Source organism: Lagopus muta, chromosome 8 (assembly GCF_023343835.1).
Source record: "Lagopus muta isolate bLagMut1 chromosome 8, bLagMut1 primary, whole genome shotgun sequence".
Lineage (NCBI taxonomy): Eukaryota > Metazoa > Chordata > Aves > Galliformes > Phasianidae > Lagopus > Lagopus muta.
The window spans coordinates 34,663,699-34,685,968 of NC_064440.1; the positions used below are offsets into that span (position 1 = coordinate 34,663,699).

Genomic DNA, 22,270 nt, shown 5'->3' on the forward strand with positions numbered 1-22,270 from the left:
AATAAATAAAGAAAAATTTAAAAGTATTTAGCGAACGACACTACTGTAAGGTATCACAATATTTATGATTTCAAACTACAAACGAGGATTATTGCTAAACACTACTTTTCAGGTACTAATTAATATTCTGTGGCATAACAAGAAGTTTCAGGGGTTTTGTTTTTTCCCTCTTTTTAAACCTTCAAATCCAAAGATTTAATATATTAAGCAAGGAAAAAATTACATCTTTAATTTAGCTTGTTACATTTTTTACTTTCCCAAGGCGACGGGCCCAGGTCTGCAGAAATCAAACACCAGATACAGTAACTCTGGCATCTAAGAGCACTACCCGGGGCAGTAAACTCTACTCAGTACAAGGCTACAGTTTCCCATATGGACAAATAACTGATGCAAAAGCATTGAGGGGTACTAAGAGGTTACAAAAAAAGGTAAAATTAACTTATTTCACCTACTTATTTCAGGTTGGAGAACCATAAAGGGATATTCTCAGCGAACAGTGAAAAAAAGCAAACTGGATTCTCAACTGATTCATTTTTGCATGATTAAAAATGAATAAAGATGCAGTCTGGGAAGAAAAAGGATTTGCACATCCACATACCTTCGGGTGACTCCTCCTGGACATACGTGCCAGTCAGATAGCGGTGCACAAGAGCAGACTTGCCACTAGCTAGGTTTCCTACGATCCCCTGGGGAAAAAAGGAGAAAAGCTCAACTGCAATCAACTCCAAGAAAAAGCAGTGTGTTTAAGTAAAATCTTAACACAGCTTACAACTCAAAGCACAGCATAGAGACACAGCATTATTTAGGTTGGAGAAGACCATCAAACATCATGGAATCCCACCATCAACACGACCTGCCCAGTCCCATCACTAAGCCATACCCCCAAGTGCCACATCAAATGTCTTCTAGGCAATGCCTGGCCATCTAATGTAAGGACATCTGAAAGCATACGTGTCCCACCAAAACAACTGCTGCTGCTTTGTCCCTGGCCTGACCATCAGCCACAAGTGCAGTGATACACACAGCAAGGCAGATACAAGCCTGGTCATCCTGCTCTGCGCAGCTGGGGGCAGGTGGGTCTGCAGAATGCATTTCCTTTGTGTTTCAGAAGTGCCTTTTGTTCTTGCTCAGCTATCATCCCCCCACTTATTCACCTCTCCCTGTGAAACAGAATTCTGCAGACATCGCACATCCTCAGCTTTTAAGAGAGAAGAAGGGAACTAATTTCCTCTTTTAAACAAACCCAGTCCTGCTCTACCCTACTTGTCTATCTTGACCCTAAGCAAGTCTGAAGAAGCTCCCTGCAGACAGGACCAACTCTCTGTTGATCTGCTTGTGGTTGCTCAATACAGGCAGGATGAACAGGTTACACGTTAACACACAGTCTCTGTTTCACTTTCTTAATCCTAATTGGTGAGAAGCTATCCTCCTCATTAGAAACTGCTTAAACCAACAGGGCGATGTCACCTTAAAATGACCCAATGACAGCCTCAGAGTCTGTAGGTTGGGGAGGGAGCAGCAGAGACCATCATTTATTCTTTACTGCTGTGATCAACCTTCAATTAAGACTAATAAAAGAGTAGTGTGGAGGATGTCCATCACTCTACAGCTGACATGAAAGGTCAGCTCAGATAAAGCAGGAGCTGAGGCAGAGAGCAAGTGGAAGACAATTTTGCATCACTTGTGATAGCACAAGCTTTAAATGTAATGAATGGTACGGGCTACAGTGAAAGAAGAACAACCAAGAATCCCAAAGGATTTCAGAAATAATGGCAAACAAGAGAAACACATGGTCTAAGTTGGGGGGTGAGAAAAGGAGAGGGAAGAACCAGATCCCCATTCTGACCTAACACTATAGGAAGCTTCACACTCCGAGCTAGAGAAAAAGAGCTTGAACAGGCAGAAAATGGACTGTGATAAAAAAAAAGAGGCACAGGAAGAAATGTGGCACAAGAATCCCACCGTAAGTGCAGCTGGTACCAAGGAGCAGCCCCACCAAAATGAAAAGGAATCCACAGCCCTGGACGACAGACATCTGCCTGCTGGGCTTTGAGCTGACTTTGAAGAGAGTTTAAATGAGCAGACTGGATGTTTTTAATTTAATTTACATCTAAGAAATTGCAAGCCATGCAAACGTATGCCAAATGCCTACATCTAAAAAGCAGTGCAAATGCCACCCCTGCAGATGACTAACCCTGCATTCTCAGACGCTGCTTCCGTGGAGCAACGCTCTCTGGGAACGAAGCAGAGTTGCATTCGCATCTGGCCCTGACAAAGCCTTTTATCAGATCTACCTTCCCCTTCAAGGCTAAGGAACAACTTATTCCAGCGAATTATACGTTAGGTGAACAACTGCAACGCTGCCAGCTTTCACTGCTGGAATTCCCAAATAATCCCTGAAACTCTGACTTCATGCATGTGCATGTGCTAAGAGCATTTTCATTGAAGCTCCCGACTCACAGGCTGGCTTAAATCCAGGCTGTAACAACATTGTTTACCTGGAACATCATTGTTCTGTGTTACAGAGGATCCCCTCGTCCTAAGATGTACTTTTGAAACCTCACAGAAAAGAAAAAGTGGCCAGTAAACTTTAGTGAAGGAGGCTAACTTCTACAGGGGCACGACTTCATCTGCCTGATAAATCTCACCACATGGGAGGATAAATGCTGACAAGAAAAGGATACAGCTGATACCTCAAAATTCCTAATTATTGGTATGCTGCACATGATCTGCTCCACAAGCAGGTCGGACCTGCAAAGCCTGCAAGATGCCCCACGCTTACCTGCTAAAATCAAAGGTTGTGGAAGAGTCTAGAAAGAAGGTCTCTTGATTTAAGCAAATCAAGACTTGGGGTATGAGACAGTTTCAGTCTCCTAAGCAACTTAAAGAGCAACACCAAAAACCAAGAAGGAATTAAGCTGCTTGCTAGTTTGTTATTGCTGGTTAGTCTGTTGTCTTCAACAAGTGGCTGACCAGAATATATTCACTGAAGCAGTAGCTTCACTTCTTAGAAGAAGCTGACTTCATATTCTCAATGCAAGCTTCCCCCTCTCCCTCCCCATTAGCTTTGTATCACAACAGAACAAACCAAAAATGGCAATCAAACCCCAAACCCCATCTCTAAGTCAGTAGATCAGACATACCACTTACATTGCCTCCTCTGCAGATAAACAGTCAGGCTAAAGCCCTTGCTGAGTAACACAACTTCTGAAGAACTGGAAAGAACACAAATTCTGCATGGTTTTGCTAGGAAAATCATGATAGCAAGGAGTGTTTTGTGTTTTCACTTCAGAGCAAGAAGCCCTAGACCTTTGGAAATGGCATACTGAAGCTACTTCTGACCTGCCTTGTAGCCAGTGTAGCCACAAGGCATCTGTGCATCCATCTGACTGTTAGAGTCACATGAACTCACCTCAGACATCAGAACAAAAATACAGCAGGTTTGGATTTTTTTTTCCCCCTGAAGAGGCTGAAGAGGCCTGACAGCACTGAGCAGCACAGCCACTCACGCCATGCAGATTGCTACAGCCTGCAGAAAACCCAGGTGCTTACTTTAGAGCTCCATAAACAGGATCCAGGAACATCAGCGATGCTCCAGAAATTGACACGTCTCACCCAGCCAGCTAACACACTGCTGACAATAACAGAAGTCTCACAATTGGTTCTGTTGCAGTATTTGACTAGCAGAAACAAATATAACATGTGAAAGAAATCCAGCCCGATACATATTAGAAGGGGAAGGGGAGACAGGAGGGAGGACCGTTATTCCTTCTGAAAAATATGTTACAAAATATATCCACCCATTCGCTTTTTTGTTCATATTCTTGTGTTATTTTTACAAGCCTTTTTTCCTCAATCCTGCATCTTCCCTGCCCCTCTAGACTCAATTTGTGCTCCTTTTAAACATCCATAGATCCTAAAGGTATAACCACCTGCTACAGAAATGAAATATCAACTCCAATGTAAGGACTGCCCAGACACTGCAGTAAGCAACCTCTCCCAGCAAGCCCCGGACCATCTCTTCCTACAGAGCACAGCCCACTCCAGCAGGGGTTCCTCCTTAAACCAGCAGCATTAAGACTCATCTCCCCATCTGCACTGCTGCACTCAGTGCTGATGGGAGCAAACAATTCTCACTTCTCATACCTCTCTGACATGCCCAGCACAGACACAACACAGTGCTGCAGCAGAAGAGGGCAGTCAGGCTTCGATACTGCCTTTTAATTCCTCTCACACAGACAGGAGCTGATGATTACTCTGGACTCACTACGCAGACCTCCTTCCCAAGGGCAGATTTACAGGAAAGGGAGAGCAGACTTCAGACCTAGTTTGCCCTTTCTGCCGGAGCACAAGTTCACAGCCCCCACTGGTGCAATTAGCTTCAATAATTTGCTGCAGTATAATCAAATTATCATCTCTGCAACGGTAAGAGTTCTGCTTTTATCAGTATTACACAAACTAAAGCCTCAGACAGCAATCTTGAGGCTCACGCATGCTGACCACTGAAAATCAATTCTCTACAGCAGCTGCATAGCAGTTTATTTTCATACGGCTGCTTACACAACGTTGGGACAAGAGATTCAAGATGAAAGCATTCACACAACGCAGCCTTAGGGCACAGTTAGTTCTTGTGATACCAAGACTCTAATGCTCTGAGATTGTTTGCATTCTGTATCATAGCACAGGAACTACAGCTTTGGACTCACCTGCAAGCCACAAGTTTATTTCCAGGTGTTTGGAATTGGCAGGGCCAGGAAGGGGGTGGTATGAACAAAGAAACTCTGTGCAGATCCTGCGCAGCATAAACTAGCTATTACCACCGTGCGCTGGACTCCATCCAACACTTCTCAGTCCTAATTTCTTTTTATTTTCTTCTGCCAGATATTTTAGGAGATAATTGTCTTCTAATAGCAGAGTTTTACGCACCAACCAATTCTCTTCTGCTCACCCTGTGCACCAGTGGAATTAAAACAGGAATGTAACTCCAGGCGGGAGGAAGCTGTTTCCATTGGAATGCCATTGCAAGCTAGGGCATTTGTCATGTTAACTTTAACCTAAGCTTTCTCCATAAGCATTATCATCAATTCCAATTTGGAAAGAGAAATTTGCCATGTGAGAGCTGGACTAATGAAGCATAGCTCCAGCTGTCCATTCTTGAATTGATGTGTTTTTGTCCAATTCACTTTGCCACTCGGCAAGCAGATGCTTAAGTTGGAGCAGCTCAGGCATTTAAAACAAGACAGGAGTGATTCAAGCACAAACTGATCCAGCCTTAAGACCATCAGAAGCAGATCACAGGTGTCTGTGGTATTACCAACTACAGTATCTGAAATACCATAGCACTTTTTATAGACTGAGAAATTCATCGTATTTAATTAAATCTGGACTTTCATAGGGTAAACATCACAGCGATGTTTGATGCCAACAAGTAGAAGATTTCAGCCTTCATCTCCAGCCTCCGTGTTTACAACTTTAAAAAGGAAATTCGGGAAATTCCCCCAATTTTCTGTGTTCTTTTGCCTTTACTTCCATTTATTTGTGAAACTGCTCAGCCAAAGGAAAAACTATCTTAAGCAGCTATTGAATCATTCTTCACTCTTTTAACTAAAACGTTTTTGATTCCTTAAATGAAAGTCCCAAATATTTCTCTTTTCATTAAGTATAATAAAAAGCTTTGAGAAATATAAGCAAACAAACCACCAGACAGAACATTTATTTTTAAGTTCCTTTAAGACAGGGAGAGAAGGCATTTGGTCCTTGAAGAAACTGTGCAAGCAAGATAAAAGGAGCTTTAGATATCACCTGCTAGCATTCAGTTTGCTCTCTTATAGAAGTGTAAGACCTCCCTGTCCAGAAGATCACACCACAAAGCTGGTGCTAGTAGGCACATAAGTTCAAACAGAAATAAAACACACAAGTGGATCTTTGAAGCATGCTAGCTGAACCAAAAAAACACATTCGCTTCAGAGTTTTATTTTGAAGCAAATACTTCACTGCTTAAAATCACCTTCTTTGTTTATGGTAAATTTAATGAACCTCAGAAGACTTTTCACTCCTGCACAGCATTTTCAGAATGGTTTTCAGAGAAAGAAGTAAATACAAAACTCACCACTTTCAGCTCTGGTACGGATCGGCTTAGTGTCCATTCTTGGCTATTTACAAAGGCATCTGTAAAAGCAGAAAAACAGTCACCCAGTCAGTGCAGTGACATTTAATGGTCTGCCACCCCAAATTCCACATTAAGGCCTTGGACATTCCAGAGATCACAAGACTGATAGGCCAACACATTGAGTTTGGAGAAATCATACAAAACCTCAAGAATCTGCAACTAAATGTTATGCAGAATGGATGCACTGCCTGCAGCAAGTCCAGCTGTACCACCTCAGTTGGAATGAAGACAACCAGTGCTAACTCCAGTCCTGTGTCACAGAAAGGATCTCCCAGTGTGTACCTAGTCCAGCTGCTTCCCATCCACCATGCTACAAGTTCTCCCCTACAAGGAAAGCCTTGGATGGCTTGTCATGTTCTACATCAACAGCAGCTGAATGAATGATGAATCACCATCAGCGATTAGATTACGACTTGTGGTGATGAGACAAAAGATCGGAAAAAGACCTGAAACATTCACTAAGGACTGCACTAAAGAAGAGCCATCTAGACTTCAATAACGCATAGAGACATTTGCTACAACACTAACTATATCTGTTAGGGCAGAAAGAACTGATTTCTGGTAAATAAGCAAGCGAAGTTCCATCACTGATCCCAAAAGAAAGCCAGCGCTGCACCACACTGAGGTTCTCACACACAAAAGAGAGGAAGAAGGCTCTTCAACAACCAAAAGTTGTTCTCATTTCGTTCCTTCTGTAAAGGCCCAAACAACTGAAGGCAAAAACACAAACGCCTTTCAGTTCGGAATTCAAGCAGCATTATTCTGAAAGATGAGTTAACATTTTCCAAAGCAATGCAAAACTGATTACATTACTGTGTGTCACAGACTACTCCCACCCAGCAGATTAGATTCAACTCTACAGTAATTAAAGAGCACTGAAGAAGTACCAGTGTAACAGATGCAATTCTCGGCGTTACAAGAAATAACAGGTGAAAAGTTATGCCTGCCTACATTACCCATAAGCATGCAAAAGCTTTGAACACAGCTATTTTGGGACTGATACACCAACCTGCAGAAGAAGGCAATTGCATTCTCCCTCTGAATCCAGAACATGGAGTATCTGGAAGCAACTTTCTACCCTAAATGGAATCCTCACTGGTTTAAGAAACCGTGAGTTGCAAGCAAACTTTCCCACTGCTTAAACAGAAGTAATCTCAAAGCAAACTTGTACTTTGCATCACATCTCCGTTGCTCACTATACACGTTACTCTTGCTCAATATGACAAAGATGCATTTGACATGAGCTTGGAAGCTTTCCCCATCTTTAATGCATCACTGCAACAAGATCACTGCAACACGATGCTTGCAGATACTGCTTCAACTATTAAAGCAAGCTTTAATAGTTACTGTTTTATCCTTCACATCATTTATGACAACAAAGCTTCAGTTACGAAAGAAAGAATGCCAATTATTACTATCACAGAATCATTTAAGTTGGAAGGGACCTTTAAAGGTCATCTAGTCCAACTCCCAAGTGCATTTTGGTTAAGCAAACCAAGCGTTTCTGAGTTTAAACACAACGGTTTCAATTATCGGGTTAGCAATGTGTTGAAGCAGCATGACAGGGTGAAAAATGAACAGCACATTGTAGTTATCACCTCATCTTGAACTCAGAATGAGCTATTTGTATCAAGCAGTAGGTGAGCATTCGTCAAACATGATCTCATCTCAGCCTCAGACCAAACTGCAGGCCCAGATGAGGACAGGGTAACAAGGGAACAGAGCTTTGAGAGGCTGGATGGAGAGAAATAAATGCAAGTCTCAAGAGCCATCACAAAACAGCCTACTCCAAAACATTCCTCGCTTTTAAGTAATTTGGTACAGCTGGAATACATATTTACTGCATTGCTTGGAAACTACCACATTAGCATATAAAAAGGCTGTAGGGGGTCAGGCCAAAGATCCAGCTCTGGCAGTATCCTGTTACTGCAGCACAGCCCAAGAGCAGATACTGCAGTAAGAATTACGGTATTTAGAAAATAACATGTTGTTCATGCAGGCTGCTGGCAATTTAGTTTGATGACATCCTGAGTCATGTGCATCCCTCCATGTGCGTCAGGGGAGGTATGTGCCTCGAGTCCTGTTTTCTGGCATACAGAACACAATTTGGAAGCTAGAAACAAGTAAATATTCCTGTCAGGCCAGATGCAACACGGACCTCTCTATAGAGCACGTTGTGAGGGCCTGGCACTGCTGCCCAGAGAAGGTGCTGCATCCCTGGAGGCACTCAGGGCCAGGCTGGATGGATGCGGTCAATTTCAGATCTACACATCTAATTTGTCACACTGGTCTCAGAGTCACTCAACATCTCATTCACCTCCACCTTTTAGAACTAAGATTAAATAAAAGTTAAGCTCAGACCACCTCTTAAGATATATTCACTGAAGGATGATGTTTGCAGTTTATAAGATAGCCTGACAAACCAGGAGGATCTCTCCTACAAACTACTGTTCACGGACTGGACGGTAACACGGCTCAATAGATTCAAAGGACTTCACACAGAAATTGGTGTGTTTCTTCCCCTGCGTTTAGCAAGCAAACTTTTTGGCAGGGATGAAGGATACCCATAGCTGAGTATGCATTCTTACTTTCTCCATTCCTACCCATAAAGTTCACCATTTCACGTGCAAGACTGCAGCAGCTCAGCAAGAAGAACTAGCCAAACCTGTACAACACAAGGGGGTTCTGTGACCTCCAGAATCTCAGGTATCAGAGAAAACCTATCTCAGGCAAATATTATGCCTGTCTTTACAGAGAAAGTGGATTCTGAAATAAACGTCAACAAGCTTTGGCAAAAAGCAGCATTGTATTTTAGCTCCACGTACGATTAGAAAAAGCAAGCAGATCCCCACAACTGCTCCTGCAGAGGCCTGCAAATAAGCCGACCTGTCAAGCTGAGGGGTAGACTCACAAAGTGTGATTTACAGTGGCATTTTTACAAGGAATAATGAATTATAGTTAAAAAAAAGAACAAGTCAGGAAGGAGTATCTGGTTTTAGCAAAAAAAAGAGATTAATGTGCCATATTTGTATGAATGCTGATGAACCAAGCTAACGAATTTTCCTCTAGAACAAATGCCTCACAGTAGTGATTTACTCCGAGTTAATCCCCAAACCCATGGAAGTTAAGGTGAAAAGGTCAAATACCTGCAGATAGAACAAGACAAACAAGCCTGAGGTTTTGCTCTTTTTCCCTTCCAAGGGCTATTTGGGGGTGGGGGATTTTTTAAATTTATTTATTTATTTTTTTTTTAACTAAGACTAAACTACAGCATGAGAATGAACCATTGGACGCAGCCAACTGCACAACACAGAGCATTTATTGGGTAGTTCACAATCTTATCCTGCTAAATAAAAGCCCACCACCAAATGCTGATTTAAGTATACCTGAACAGATTTGCATAATGAACAGAACCACATGTATGAAGTTGATCAAGTGCCTTGTTTGCATTGCTTTCCAACTCAAGAATTGAAGTGAACTCAACCTTCACGTCCAACTACAGGCTATACATACGAAAGGAATGACTTCTGTCAATAATTAATCACAGCTGTATGCCCCCTTCATTTAACTGCTGCATCAGTGATCAAAAGCTTCAGAATGCACGGTGCCAATCAGCTACTTTTAAAACGTGCACCAAGAAGATAACTTATGTTGCAGTTTCTTAGCCAAGCTTTCCTTCCCACATCATAGCCTTCATTTTCCCTTGTTATTCCCTAGCCCACCTTTGAGTATTCCTACTACATGCAGGTTCTCCGCCCTACTCACACATCACTGTGCTGAAACACAAATTACAGCAATATTCTCAGCTGGTTTGAAGCCTCTATGCAGGAACTCAGCTCCAGCCAGAGGAACCTTCCCTACTAGACCCCAAAACTCAGACCCAGGTGCATGTGCTATTTTGCTTCCCCATTAACACAGCGTTGTGGAGAAACGCTGGGCTCTGATGATGATTCTTGGCAAGATTTATGTTCTCCATGGCTTAGTCCAATGGCAGACTTCCAGTCCTGCTTAGAATAACCTTTCAAAAAGAGAAACATCTTTCTGCTTTTAGGGCCACGAATAATCACTAAAAAACCAAAGCACCAGCAAAATCCAGTCTCTGTTAACTTTACTCCCAAAGCAAGCAGTTTGAATCTTGCATCATCCAATCCTAACTGATGTAAAAACACAAAACGTTCCATTATTTGCAAATATTTAAGAAGTGCAATTGGGCACAATGAATATTAGGAGACGACAGGATCAACAACTCAGTGGCCCATGATTGAAGGGGCTATAAATGGGGAGATGGCCACATTCAGCACCATGGCTATGAGCAGGCTCCCGAAGGCTGTGGATGAAAGATTCAGCATGAGGGGTTGGGAGACAATTTTCAAGCATTTTATCTATTAAAAGAGATACAAGAAAACCTCTGAATTATCTTTTTTTTCCTATCAAAATTCTTAGCTCCTTCAGCAGCCATACATCATTGCCTCCCAACACTGATTCGACTCAATACATCCCATGAAGGTGGCAAGGGAAGACAACAAACCACCTCCTGCAGGTGCTTACTCTTCTCCAAGCACCACAGACCTGCAACATACAGCTGCCAATACCAAAATGAGATAAATCTCTTGCACAGCAAGCTGGCCACATTCACACTTCTGCTGCCTGCTTGCTTTCTTTCAGCGTAACAGCATTTCTAATCCACCACACTAATGCCACAGCAGACTTTGGCTCACTGATACCAACCAACCTCGAGCTCTGCAGTCTCACTGCACAGAAGACAAGTATGGTCCTCAACTACTCCATCTAGTCATCACTCCATTCCAGCAGGGACATTAGGGCCTGGAATGCATGGACCAGATATCACTAAGATTACAGCTCCTACGGCAAACCTGAAGTGATTTCCATTTAGAAAGGGGTCACTGTGTCCTTAAAGAGCTAGAAAAAAGTGTGTCAACTCAGGTCAGCCGTTCCCAGCTCAGCCTGCCTGTCTTCCTGCTTTAGACATGTAAGAAGGCTCCAGCTCACTGCCTGAATTGCATTACACACAAGAGCTACTTGGCTCTTCCAGGGTAATATCTGAAATAGCTATAAGCTAAAAAAGGGCGGGCTTTTTTCCTCTCCCTTTTTTCTCCCTGCAGACACCATGCTTCCCTAGTACTCCAGTAAGACAAGCTGAGACCAGGGAACTTTCTTCCAGAAGACACACAGCCTCAGGGGCGCAACAGGAAAATAGGATACACTCAGACCTGTTAGCAACAACTCAAAGCCAAACTTACAAAAGAACCCAAAGGAGTTATTTGATACAAGGAAACCTAGGTGAATCCCGTTTACTACTAAAGGACACAGTATCAAGACCGCAAATAGACCACATTATTAATAACGACAGCTGGAGCTGATTAGATTTATACCACCCTCACCATCCTTGTCAATCCCATTACAGAAATCAACAATGACACATAGGAAATAAACAACAACAAAAGCCAACCAGATCTGCTGATTAATACTTTGGGAAAACCAAATGCCATCGTGATGCCCTGCAGCCTGCCTCCCCAGAACCAGCACAGGAGTCTCTGCCCCATTCACTGCTCTGCTAACCTTGGTTTGTCCTTTATTATCACTGAAACATCTCACCCTTGACTGGTAATTTAAACCAAAGCCTGAGAAGCTCACAGATTTCTTTTCATCTTATTGAGATGAAAACCTAGTGACAAACCCATCCAAAAGGAGAGCTGAGCAGAGAGCTGGCAGAAGTCTTTACAGTATGACATAAAAAGACTCAAATCTGCAACGATTCTTGGAAAGCTTCTTAATAAGAGTTTCCCTCAGGCTATCCCAAAGCTCCTTTGCTCTCCTTTTAAATTAGGAAAATCTATCAAAAAAAAAAAAAAAAAAAAAGAGGGATTTCTGTGGAAACCCTCAGCAAAAGATCCTTTTCTATTCGAGAAGAACAGGAGCTGCCAAAAACACAGAGTGAAGCACCGACTGCGTGATGGCCTGATCCTACCCCCTAACAGCTCCTGCATCACAGGCAATATTTTAAGAGTTAATTTCTACACTGAAGTGTAAGAATTAGAGAACAAACAGGTAGAAAGAATATGCATGCAAGTTGCTGCTTGCCCGCAGAGATGGAGACGAATCCACACACCTCTTTTCTGGAGTCTTATCAAAGGAGCACTTTTAGAACGTATTTCCCCAAGCTTGCGTGCAAATTCTCTCAACAAAGAAGAAAACACCCAACTTCTGGGATGAGGGTTCTGATATTAACGCAACATGGATTTTTGAGAACAGGGCAATCTCTCAGCACGCTCTCTCCAGCTCAGCCCCCAGCACTTGAGGTCAAAGCACCTTCAGTTCCAGCACAGTACCACTCTCCTTTTGGTACTGATCCTCTCTGCTTACGCACTCAATTCTATAACAAAACTACAAGCAGCAACACGAAGAAATGTTTGAAGACCAGCATGCTGAAGCTGCTTGTGCTCCTCCCTCTCAGCCTGACAGTGCGACAGCCGCAGCACTGCATCACTTTCCTTTGTATCCTGACTAGAAATTACCACTGCAACCACACAACTGGTGAATTACTCTCCCCGCAGCGTAAAGCCCCAGGCTCCTCTTCCTTCCCAAGCTGTCATTTATTCCTTTCTGTGTGTTTTAACAGCGCAGGCCCAAGGCAGCAGCCCAGCTCTCACCCTCCTGCCCACACCTCGCTGATCAGCTTATGAGCATCTTGCAGAAGAAGTCGTGACAACTGCAACAAACCAATCCACTTACAGCCCGAAAATGAGAGGTTTTCACCAACTGTCAATTTAAAAGCCTTTGCCTGTTCCATCTGCCGGAACGAACACAAACACAAATGCTTTACAGCGGTCAGGCTTACCACTGCTTACTAATTATCAGATGGGCACCTCGGCCCCCAATGATCTGAAAAAACATGCCCTGTAACTAAGAACTATATTAAATGGATATTTAGGTCAAAGCCCAAATCCATCTTCCCCCAGCAGCCGACAGCTGCAGCACACTGCCTGCGTGCTGCCATGGAAACAAAAGGAGCTCTGGCAATGGAAAGAGCTGTGCAACCCTAGCGGACAGCAAGTCAGCCTTGTCTAAAATACACCTTTGGGCTCACCAATTGAGCCGCTCTCCTCTGCCTGCTTTGTCCTTAGATGGAACAGCTCTGACCGAGGCCTTTCTCCTAGCAGTCTGAGAGCCAGGATATTTCTCATCGCGAAGAGCTTGCAGCCTCACTAAATGACATACACAGTGTGGGAACACGAGGACCACAAAGTGCTTCAAGAGGCAGGGCTCTGCAGCTCCTTTAAGGAAACAGAAAATCCCACCGCTAAAATCAGGGTTTTCTCCTGAGGTAACTGCCATCAGATAACAGCAGCACACTTCAGAGAGCAAAGACTGTCAGGATTAGACAGAAATTCCAAAGAAATGCAAATTCCTTTACGCTCAGCACCGTTCCTCTGAGGAAATGTGGCACAAAACTAGCAGTCCCTTTCAGAGACGGGCAATGACAGCCACAAGAAGAAACTGAAAGGAACATAAAGAACACGATCAGAAGTGGGGTGAAGTAAGAACATTTCTGCAATTAAGTGGCTAGAACAACCTCCTCACCATGCGTGGCTAAAAACTACATCGCTTCAAATGCTTATTACCTGTGACAGGACAGAAAACAGCACTCCCCCCTCCACGTAGGGCTCTGGGTTGTGGGGGTGCCTCAAGGTAGGTCTGAGTCCTGCCATGAAATTGTATCGCTATTTTCAGGCAATACAGAGCGTTGCTTTAAGCACCAAAACCCCAGAGAATGCAGCCGAACAATTAACCAGAGCACAGCTCGACTCCAGGAAAACAAACAAAGCCAATGCAGATGAAACGCCTGGGAAATGCCTTGTTTTGCTCATCAGAAAGCAGGTCAGTGTCAGAGGTGAGCTCTGTTTTACACCATATCTTTGGGGAAAGCCAGCGCCAGCACAGGAAAGATTACATCAATTGTAACGAATGAAAACCCGGTGATGAGATTTTAAGCTGCAAAAAGCCATGCTCGAGACATCACGGGAGTCGTAAGCATTTTATAAACCCATGTTGGAGGAGCAAAGATGCCCGCAGCACCCAAATGGGTGGTGGTTAACTCTAGGTTACGTTTTGTGACTAAAGACATAAACAAGGAATTAACCTTCGTGTCTGAATATAAACGAGACTTCCTTACAGCGGGTGACAAAGCTGAAGAGGGACAGATTACACAGTAAACAAAAGAAGAATCAATGTCAAAATATAAATTAAAAAAAGATGAAGTGGGAGAAACACGAAGCGGGTTTTAAATGAACATAGAAAAGGCTTTTATTTGGCAAGCCAGAAAGAAAGCCAACACGGAGATGCCAAGTACAACTGAGAAACTGCTTGGCACAGTTTTACGTTTTCCAAATAGGTAAGAATAAAAGACAAAGCAAAAAAGAAAAAAAAAGAACCACAGAAAACCGATGACTACTTGGTAGAGAAGAAAATAGGTTTTTATATGTAAAACAACAACAGTTTTCAATAAGATATTATTATTTAAATTACAGCCAACACTATAATGTAACTCACAGATGATCTGCATTCCTATTCTGACCCAGGTTGGCAGCTGGGAATTACAAGGTGTTACCACACCTCCTCCCCATGCGCTCCTCCAACTTGCATCAACACGCAGCTCAGCTAAAAGTACCCTCTTCAAATAAAAGCAACCCTACACATATTTTATCCATCAGCTAATAGCCGAGCCCTTAAGTATTGAATCTCACACAGTCCTACAGGGGCTCACAGCTCAGTTACCTCCTGGATAGCAGAACAAAAGAGAACAGCATTTGGCTGGTTTTGAACCTGCCTCCTGTTTCCCAGTTGTCATCAAGAAGGGCTCACCAAGAGCAAGTCCATCTCTGCCCTCCTCCTCTCCCAGGATGCTGGAACCTCTTTGTCTTCCCCTTCCTACACAGCACAGTTCCTCCACTCAGCTCTCTTGGCCCTTGCATGGATTGAACTTCCTGCTGTTCTCATGCACCTCCTTCTCCTATATTCATTTCCAGATGCAAGGACCACCGCCACCCCCAGAGCCCCAGCCATGGGCACGCTGCTCTCTTTCAATGGCAGCATGACAAGGTGCTCTGTTTTCTGCCCCTAACACTACTTGCTTTCAGCTCTGCAGAGCGCTCCATTCATGTTTCCCACAAAGCTCTCACAGATGCAAAGATGCAGAGCCTTTGATGAATTATTTAGGACTGCTCTATTCCCATGCAGCTCTTTGCACTCTGCCACATTTAAGTTTAATCTGCCAGTTTATCCACCATTAACCATCCCAAGGTCTTTCCACAGCTCATTTTTTGACCTTGAAAAAAAAAACGAAACAAACAAACAGGAAACTATCTCCCTGGTTCACCCCCTATACCTCACCCAGGAGGTTTGCCAGTATCTTAACCCAAAACTGTTGTAGAACGTGGGTTTGCTGGTGATTTTTTCAAAGGGAACTACTTATTTCCAGATTTCCCACTTTTTCCATAACTATACACATAAGAGAACCTCCCTTTTATCTGATGGCAGCTTAACTCACGCCTCTAGTGAGAGCAGCTCCTCCAGTCTTCAAATGAACCGTACTTAACAAATTTCCCATGTCCTCCTCTCAAGAACTCCAGCAAATTTGTGAGCTGTGATTTCCCCTATAGAAGCCAAGCTCGCCCTTCCCCACTACATCATTTATCCATAGCACTCAGGCTTCTGAACAGCCTCTGCCAACCTGATGGCCACATGCTCAGCATGATTAAAGCACACCGAGGCAATTCCTACCACAGGCACACCCATGCAGCCACAATCAGGTCAGTGTGGTTACAGGGGTGTGATCCAGCCTCTCAGCCCACAAACCAAGACTCTGCTACACGCCTGCTTATCAAAATGCTCCTTCCTTTCAAGTCACCCCCGAGGAAGCGGAACAAACTGTACAACCAGCACTGGTGCAATCTAGGATGCTTCATTCTTCTACCAAGTATCAGTGCTGTCCTGTACCAGCTGGTGAAATCACAGCACTGGGATGCAAAAACTCACAGTATCAGGTTCAATTACTTCCAAATCTCTCTCACCCCAACCTCTCTGCTCACCACTTCAAGTCTGTGCTCCAGAATCACAGAAGCATTCAGATTCACCTTCTCACTTCTTTCAATTGTGGCTACAGATAGCACGTTCGTACAGAAGTACATCTAGAAAAACATTCCCCTTCTCCACAAGGGAAATTATGACTTGTTTATGCAACACATTTCTGAAAACATTTTTTAGAACTCGAGTCATGTCTCAGAGATTGCTATGCTGGTTGTCAAAACAGAGTATTTTTTTCCCTGACTCTACCATATGTAATGCTAAGTCCACTTTCCCTAACTTGATATCACCCATGCAAGATTTGGAGATGATTAGTGGAAAATACACAAATGAGACACTGTTCTCCAGAGAGCAGCATAGCAGGAACGATCTTAAGTTCTTCTATTTATTAGCCTGATGCACATCTAACTTGTTTAAACAAGGCTTTTGTCAAATGTCAAAAAAAATGTTAATGCAATCCAAGGCATGCTCTCAAGGGGAATTTATGCTGAGCTGGAACCAACTTGCAAGCCTTAGCTTCAGCCACAAGGAAACACTGAAGGGGGGCCCCTCTTCCCAACTGCAAATAGATCTGCTAAGATAGAAAGGCTTACTTACCAAGAGCTGTTACAGGGAGCTTAAAGCAGGAAACCGGGGTTAGGACACATATTTGAAACACATCAGTGTGAGGTCAAAGACACCCTAATGCTCATGGGACAAAGCAGCACCTCAGTGCTCCCCTCTGATCTCCATCGCCTGCATAGTGATTGTGAAGCTGCACTCAGCTTCAGCAGCTTGGGGAAGCAGTGCAAATACTCACCTCAGGTGCTCCTTCAGATGCCTTATTAGGTTTTGCTTTCTTCCCCCCCAGAATAAGGATCACGTCCACTCATGTCTATCTCACTACTGTTCTGCCTAAGAGAAGACCAGAAACACTGAACCACCACAAAATCAAAGCATCATTAAAAAAAACCTGTGCATCTCTTAGTGCCCCAACAGCTGAGCAGGAGAAATGGTCCTGAAGGCAGAAAGCAGATGAGAGGAAAAAGGACTCGGGGCTACCATTATCTTTTGCCTTAGAAGTACATACAGCAAACGTTAAAAAAGTTAAAGCTAAAACAGCCCATTAGAAAAGCGGCTTCCTCAACCAGCTTCCTCCTTAAATGCACCTGCTGTCACAGGACACTCAGAAAACAGCCTTACATAAATAGGAAATATTTATTTTGGAAACAAAGCATCTGTCAGATGAGGGTTCGACTCAGTGACTATTTGTGGAACAAAGCCTTTCATCTTCCACTCACGGATCAAACATCAGGTTTGTAGGAAACCTAAAGAAAGCAAACCAATCGCCCAAACCCCTGGATCTGCAACCAGCAGCTGCAACTCCACCTCCTCCCCACCGCCCTGTCTCACCCTTGAGTTGCTCACAAGTCTGGAACAGGAAAATCTGTGGAAAACGCTGCTGTGAGCATCACGCTTGCTCACGTTAAATTCAGCTCCTCACAAGCCTCAGCAGCTGCTGCACACGCAGCTCAGAAGGCCTGCCATGTCACATCAGATCTGTGAAGGGAAGGGAGAGCAGCATCCCCTCGCTGCTTATCAGCTCTGCGCACACCCTGCTCACAACCCCCCTTCGCCCTGCGTGAAGAATCAGTGCAACGGCTTGGATCACCCGGATCTACGTCAGCGCAGACCCACAGAGGTCTCTGATGCTGCTATGGCTTTTCATTGGAATCAAAAAAATCCAGGCTATGCACAAACATCAGCTTACTGGTACTTCTCCACTCGATGTTTATGAAGCTGAATTTTAGCCTGTAAGTGGCAATACTTCCTTTCTTAGAACAACATTCAAGCAGGAATTAAACTGTTCCTTGGTCTTCAGAGAAATCTCCCCCTGTGGCTACGTTCTCATTTGTGTTTCCTGGGCGATGCCAAAAAACTCCAGCTTGCTTCCTGAGCCTAGCAAGTCCCATCACCTCAGGCATGCACTTTGACTCACGTTACCATACTAGGAACGCTGCCTTTAAAGAAGCCTAGGCAGAGTTTGCAGCAGGAAACAGCTACACCTCAGGGACCTGTAGCTTACTTACAAACCTGCTCTCATGCTTTTAGCATCCAATACTTCACAGCATTTGAGTGAGACCTAAACCAGGTCTAGGAAAGGCAACTGGAGGACACAATGAACCGGCCTGCCAGGCTCCCAGTATTTTGACAGCCCTGCTCCCAAGGATGGCAGTGATGAGACTGGGTTTGACACACTTACCTGACTGTGTGTGCTGATTTTTTGCAGTTAGAACAATTTTAGCTCAGCTTTCCACAGTGCTACGAAAGGGAAATGCGTACAAAGAAAGGGAAACTAGAAACTGCCTTTATGATAGCAAATGCAGAGTCAACCAAAGTGGTTATCACATCAAGACAGCTACTGTTGCAGATCAAAACTGTTGGCTCCTCCCTGTAAAAAAGGATTCCTTTTTTCCCATGCAAGGACAGACAACAGGACAACCACAGTGCACGCTGCAGCTGCTGCCAACAGCTGTACCAGATCTTCTTTGGGGTTTTTTTTTTTAACTTTAGTTTTGAACTGCAGTGCGTAAGAGTTCACATCCCAAACCAAACACAAAGCAAGCCCCCAAAATAAACTTCACTGCCTTACTAATTAAAGGGATCCATTCTTTCAGGAAGGCTGACATAAACCACTGCTGTGGGGTTACAGGAGTATTTTTAGCGCTCCATTCCTCCAGCATTTCACAGGGGCAGGAGGAGCAAGCCAGAGCCTGACCATCCATATAACCTCAAGAAACACTCCAGGAAGTGGGCCATCATGTAAGTTCATCCGCAATGCCATGGGGCAGCTGTGTAACGCACTAAACCTTGACAGCACAGCATTTCTTCTCCTGTACCAGGGGTTTCATCCCTCGTTCTGCTGCCAGTAAATGCTCGCAGCTGTATTCAACTGCATCGCCCTTTGCTGTGAGCAGGTCTCAGGGCTGCCTTGCTGCGCTGGGTCAGGCGCCGACACCCTACGTGACAAGAAGCTTAACAGGCACAAACGTATCAGCCACCAGCTAAGAAGGGTTCCTGCTTCATAATTTTCAGCTGGAGATTTAATACTCTGATAATGAATGTGAACTGCGGGGTCTGCCACACGGCAGCAGCGAGATGCATCTGAAATGCAAATTACATGAAATCTAGCTTTCTGCCACTACGAGACTCATAGAAAACATTGCTTACTGCACACAGTGTACCACAAGGGTAATATCACATCATTTACAAGAAAACAAAGCCTGGTCTTGACAGTGAAAGGCTTGGGCAGGAACGAGGAGGGAAAGATTTTGGAACCGAAGGAAGAAAAGGTATTTCCGAGTTAAAGGTCTTCACCTAGCTCTAGGAAATTGTGTTCACTATGGTGTGGAGTAAGGAAATTCCATCTCACAAGCAAGAGCTACCTGCTAAGCATTAGCTGGAAGCCAGCTCAGTAAGAAAGGCTCCAAGTTGCTGACACCACCAGGAGCTGGAGCTAGGCATGGCAAGGATGCTAGGCCATCACACAGCATTCTGCACAGGGCTAAGTACACAGCTCCAGGCTGACCTGCCAGACACTACTTCATGGGTACAAAGAACACAAACTCACATTTGCAGAAAGAAAACCTGACCAGAAAGACTGAAAAAAGCATACAATAAAACCAAATAGGAAATAAAGTTTACATACACAATGTAATTACCTCCAAGACACTCCAAGCAACAGAAAAGGCAAGCTGACTGCACCAGGCTACTCCTGACCAGTACAGCAACAAAGGGAACCAACCCTAAATTGCATAAGATACTATTTTTCCCTACATTCACGCAGAAGTTGAACCAACAAAAAGCAATTTCAGCTGGAGGAAGCAATCTTAGGTACACAAAAGCCAAGCTTTCAAAGGCCTGATAACAACCCAAGTACAAATACCTTATTAAGGGCATAACTGAAGCCACAGCCGTTCCGTAGGAGTTTGTGCTTTTAATAGGTAACTCTGAAACATCCATTTGTCAAATCTGTTCTGAAGATTTTCAGTCCACTGTTGCATGTAAGTGTACTCAACTACAAATTCCTCAGTGCAGCCTGGGGGAGATGAAGAAAAAAAAACCCACGAAGCCAAACAAATTTCCAATCTAGCACCCAAATCACACTGGAAGATGAGCCTAAAAACTGCCCCAGCTAGAGCCCTGAAGTGGCAATCTCATGTAGTGAAACTGCAGCCTTACAGGTTGGGCTTTTACTTTTCACCTCAAAACTCTGCCTCAGTAATTCCTGTAAGGTTGTTCAAACTCCATTCCAGATGTCTTTCACCTCCAGAGCTCATTAACTAGATGTGCTTGTTGACCATACACGAAGGAGAATAAATGGGCAGAACTCCAGCTATAATCCTAGCAGCAAAGCATTCTCACTAGCGAAATCTCTCACTCTTCACAATTGCAATGTTCTTCCATGCTGACGGATAAATAAATAAAACACGCCAGAACTAGCAAAGGAAACCTAAGCCATTTTGTAACAAGTGGGGGAATCACAAAATTTGAAAGGCAAGTCGCTGGAAGGCAGCAGCACTGCAGTCAGCTGGCTCCAATTAGCACTGCACCTTTACCACCTGCAGAAGAATTTCCTTATGGGCTGAGAACCACCCATTACCCATGCCTCTGCTGACTCACCCCAGTATTAAATCTGGCTGGAAAGGGTGGTGCTCTTCTATATATGCAGACAGCATTCAGCACTGACTTGGCAATACATACAGTTACACGCCAGAATATCTGTTATACAATCAAATCACAAGGAACAGTTCTAGGAGCTTGTACTTACGTTACAACCCCCTTTTTTTTTTCCCCCCCAGTTAGTATAATGTACTATGAAAACAGCAAAATATAAGGACTTTCAGATAATCTGTATTGCATGCTTCCAGTCCACATGGCTCAACATGCTGAGCTTATCCACCAAGTGCCCTCCTATCCACTTGGTGCTGGGAACCCGTTGCAGAACACTGCTCAGCTCAGGCCAGATCACCAGGGCTATGGACAATGCTGCCTCCTCTAGGACCAGTTGAAGCTGATAGATATAAAGCTGAATACATTGATATTGACTGAATAAGTCAATAGATATAAACTGAGTCACAAAAAAAGGTGAAAAGGCACGTAGCAATTTTATGCTGGGTCACTTTGCTAGGCTGCATTACAAAACTGACTGGTGAACAGCAGCCTACTGTTTACACAAAATAACTGGATATCAGATGATTACAACTTGAAGCATTACCTTCCATGCAGGTCAGCTTGCTCTCCTCTGTCATCTTTCACATCACTCCACACAGACAGCCTGCAGCAGATGCCTTCAGGCCCCGTGAATTCTGCCTCCCTGCCAGCCAGATGCTTTGTTGTGCTACTTCTCATTAGATAATTAATTAGATAGATCTTCATCATTACAGATGACGTATGTTCAACCTTCCCTGTTCTACCCCATACACATATCAATAACAGTTTGTATTACCAGTTTCTAAATAGCTACAGCATATATACAACCAAAGACACGGGGGGAAAAAAAAATGGTGCAGGCTGCCTCCTACATCAGCCATTTAAAATATACAGAGAGATACAAATTAAATGACCCTCTTACTCCTGAAGCTTCTACCTGACCAAGAGCCTGAAGACCTCTACAGCTGTACTGCAGTTCAGAGTGTATCTGCATGAACTGTCTCAGCTCCAGTCTGCATCTCTGAGATGTGCCTCACAACTGCTCCCAGCACGTCTGACTGGAAAAAACAAGACATCAAGAGTGAAAAACGCACAGTGCCAAAAGACTGCTTGTTTCAGCACCTCTGCATCTGCAGCTGATTTTATTGGACCCACTATCACATTTTCCTAGCGTTACCCTGTTGGGTGCATGTTCCACTAAGCAAATATGACTGTGGTAAAACTGACTTAAATGATTTCATGCTCTGGAGTATAACAGAAGGGTTTTTAGAACTCAAAGCTTTCTTAGCTCCAAAGCATAGAAAA

General features: G+C 43.8%; 1 protein-coding gene across 9 annotated transcripts in view; it reads right to left on the minus strand.

Moving 5' to 3' along the window:
- AGAP1 (ArfGAP with GTPase domain, ankyrin repeat and PH domain 1) overlaps positions 1-22,270 on the minus strand; it is a 286,404-nt gene that overhangs the window by 202,465 nt on the left and 61,669 nt on the right. For all 9 annotated transcript variants that reach the window (XM_048954190.1, XM_048954191.1, XM_048954192.1 and 6 more), the window contains exons 2-3: positions 6,110-6,168; positions 599-686 (exon numbers count right to left, since the gene is read on the minus strand). In XM_048954190.1, the coding sequence (XP_048810147.1) occupies positions 599-686; positions 6,110-6,168 (147 nt within the window). The remainder of the gene's footprint in view (positions 1-598; positions 687-6,109; positions 6,169-22,270) is intronic.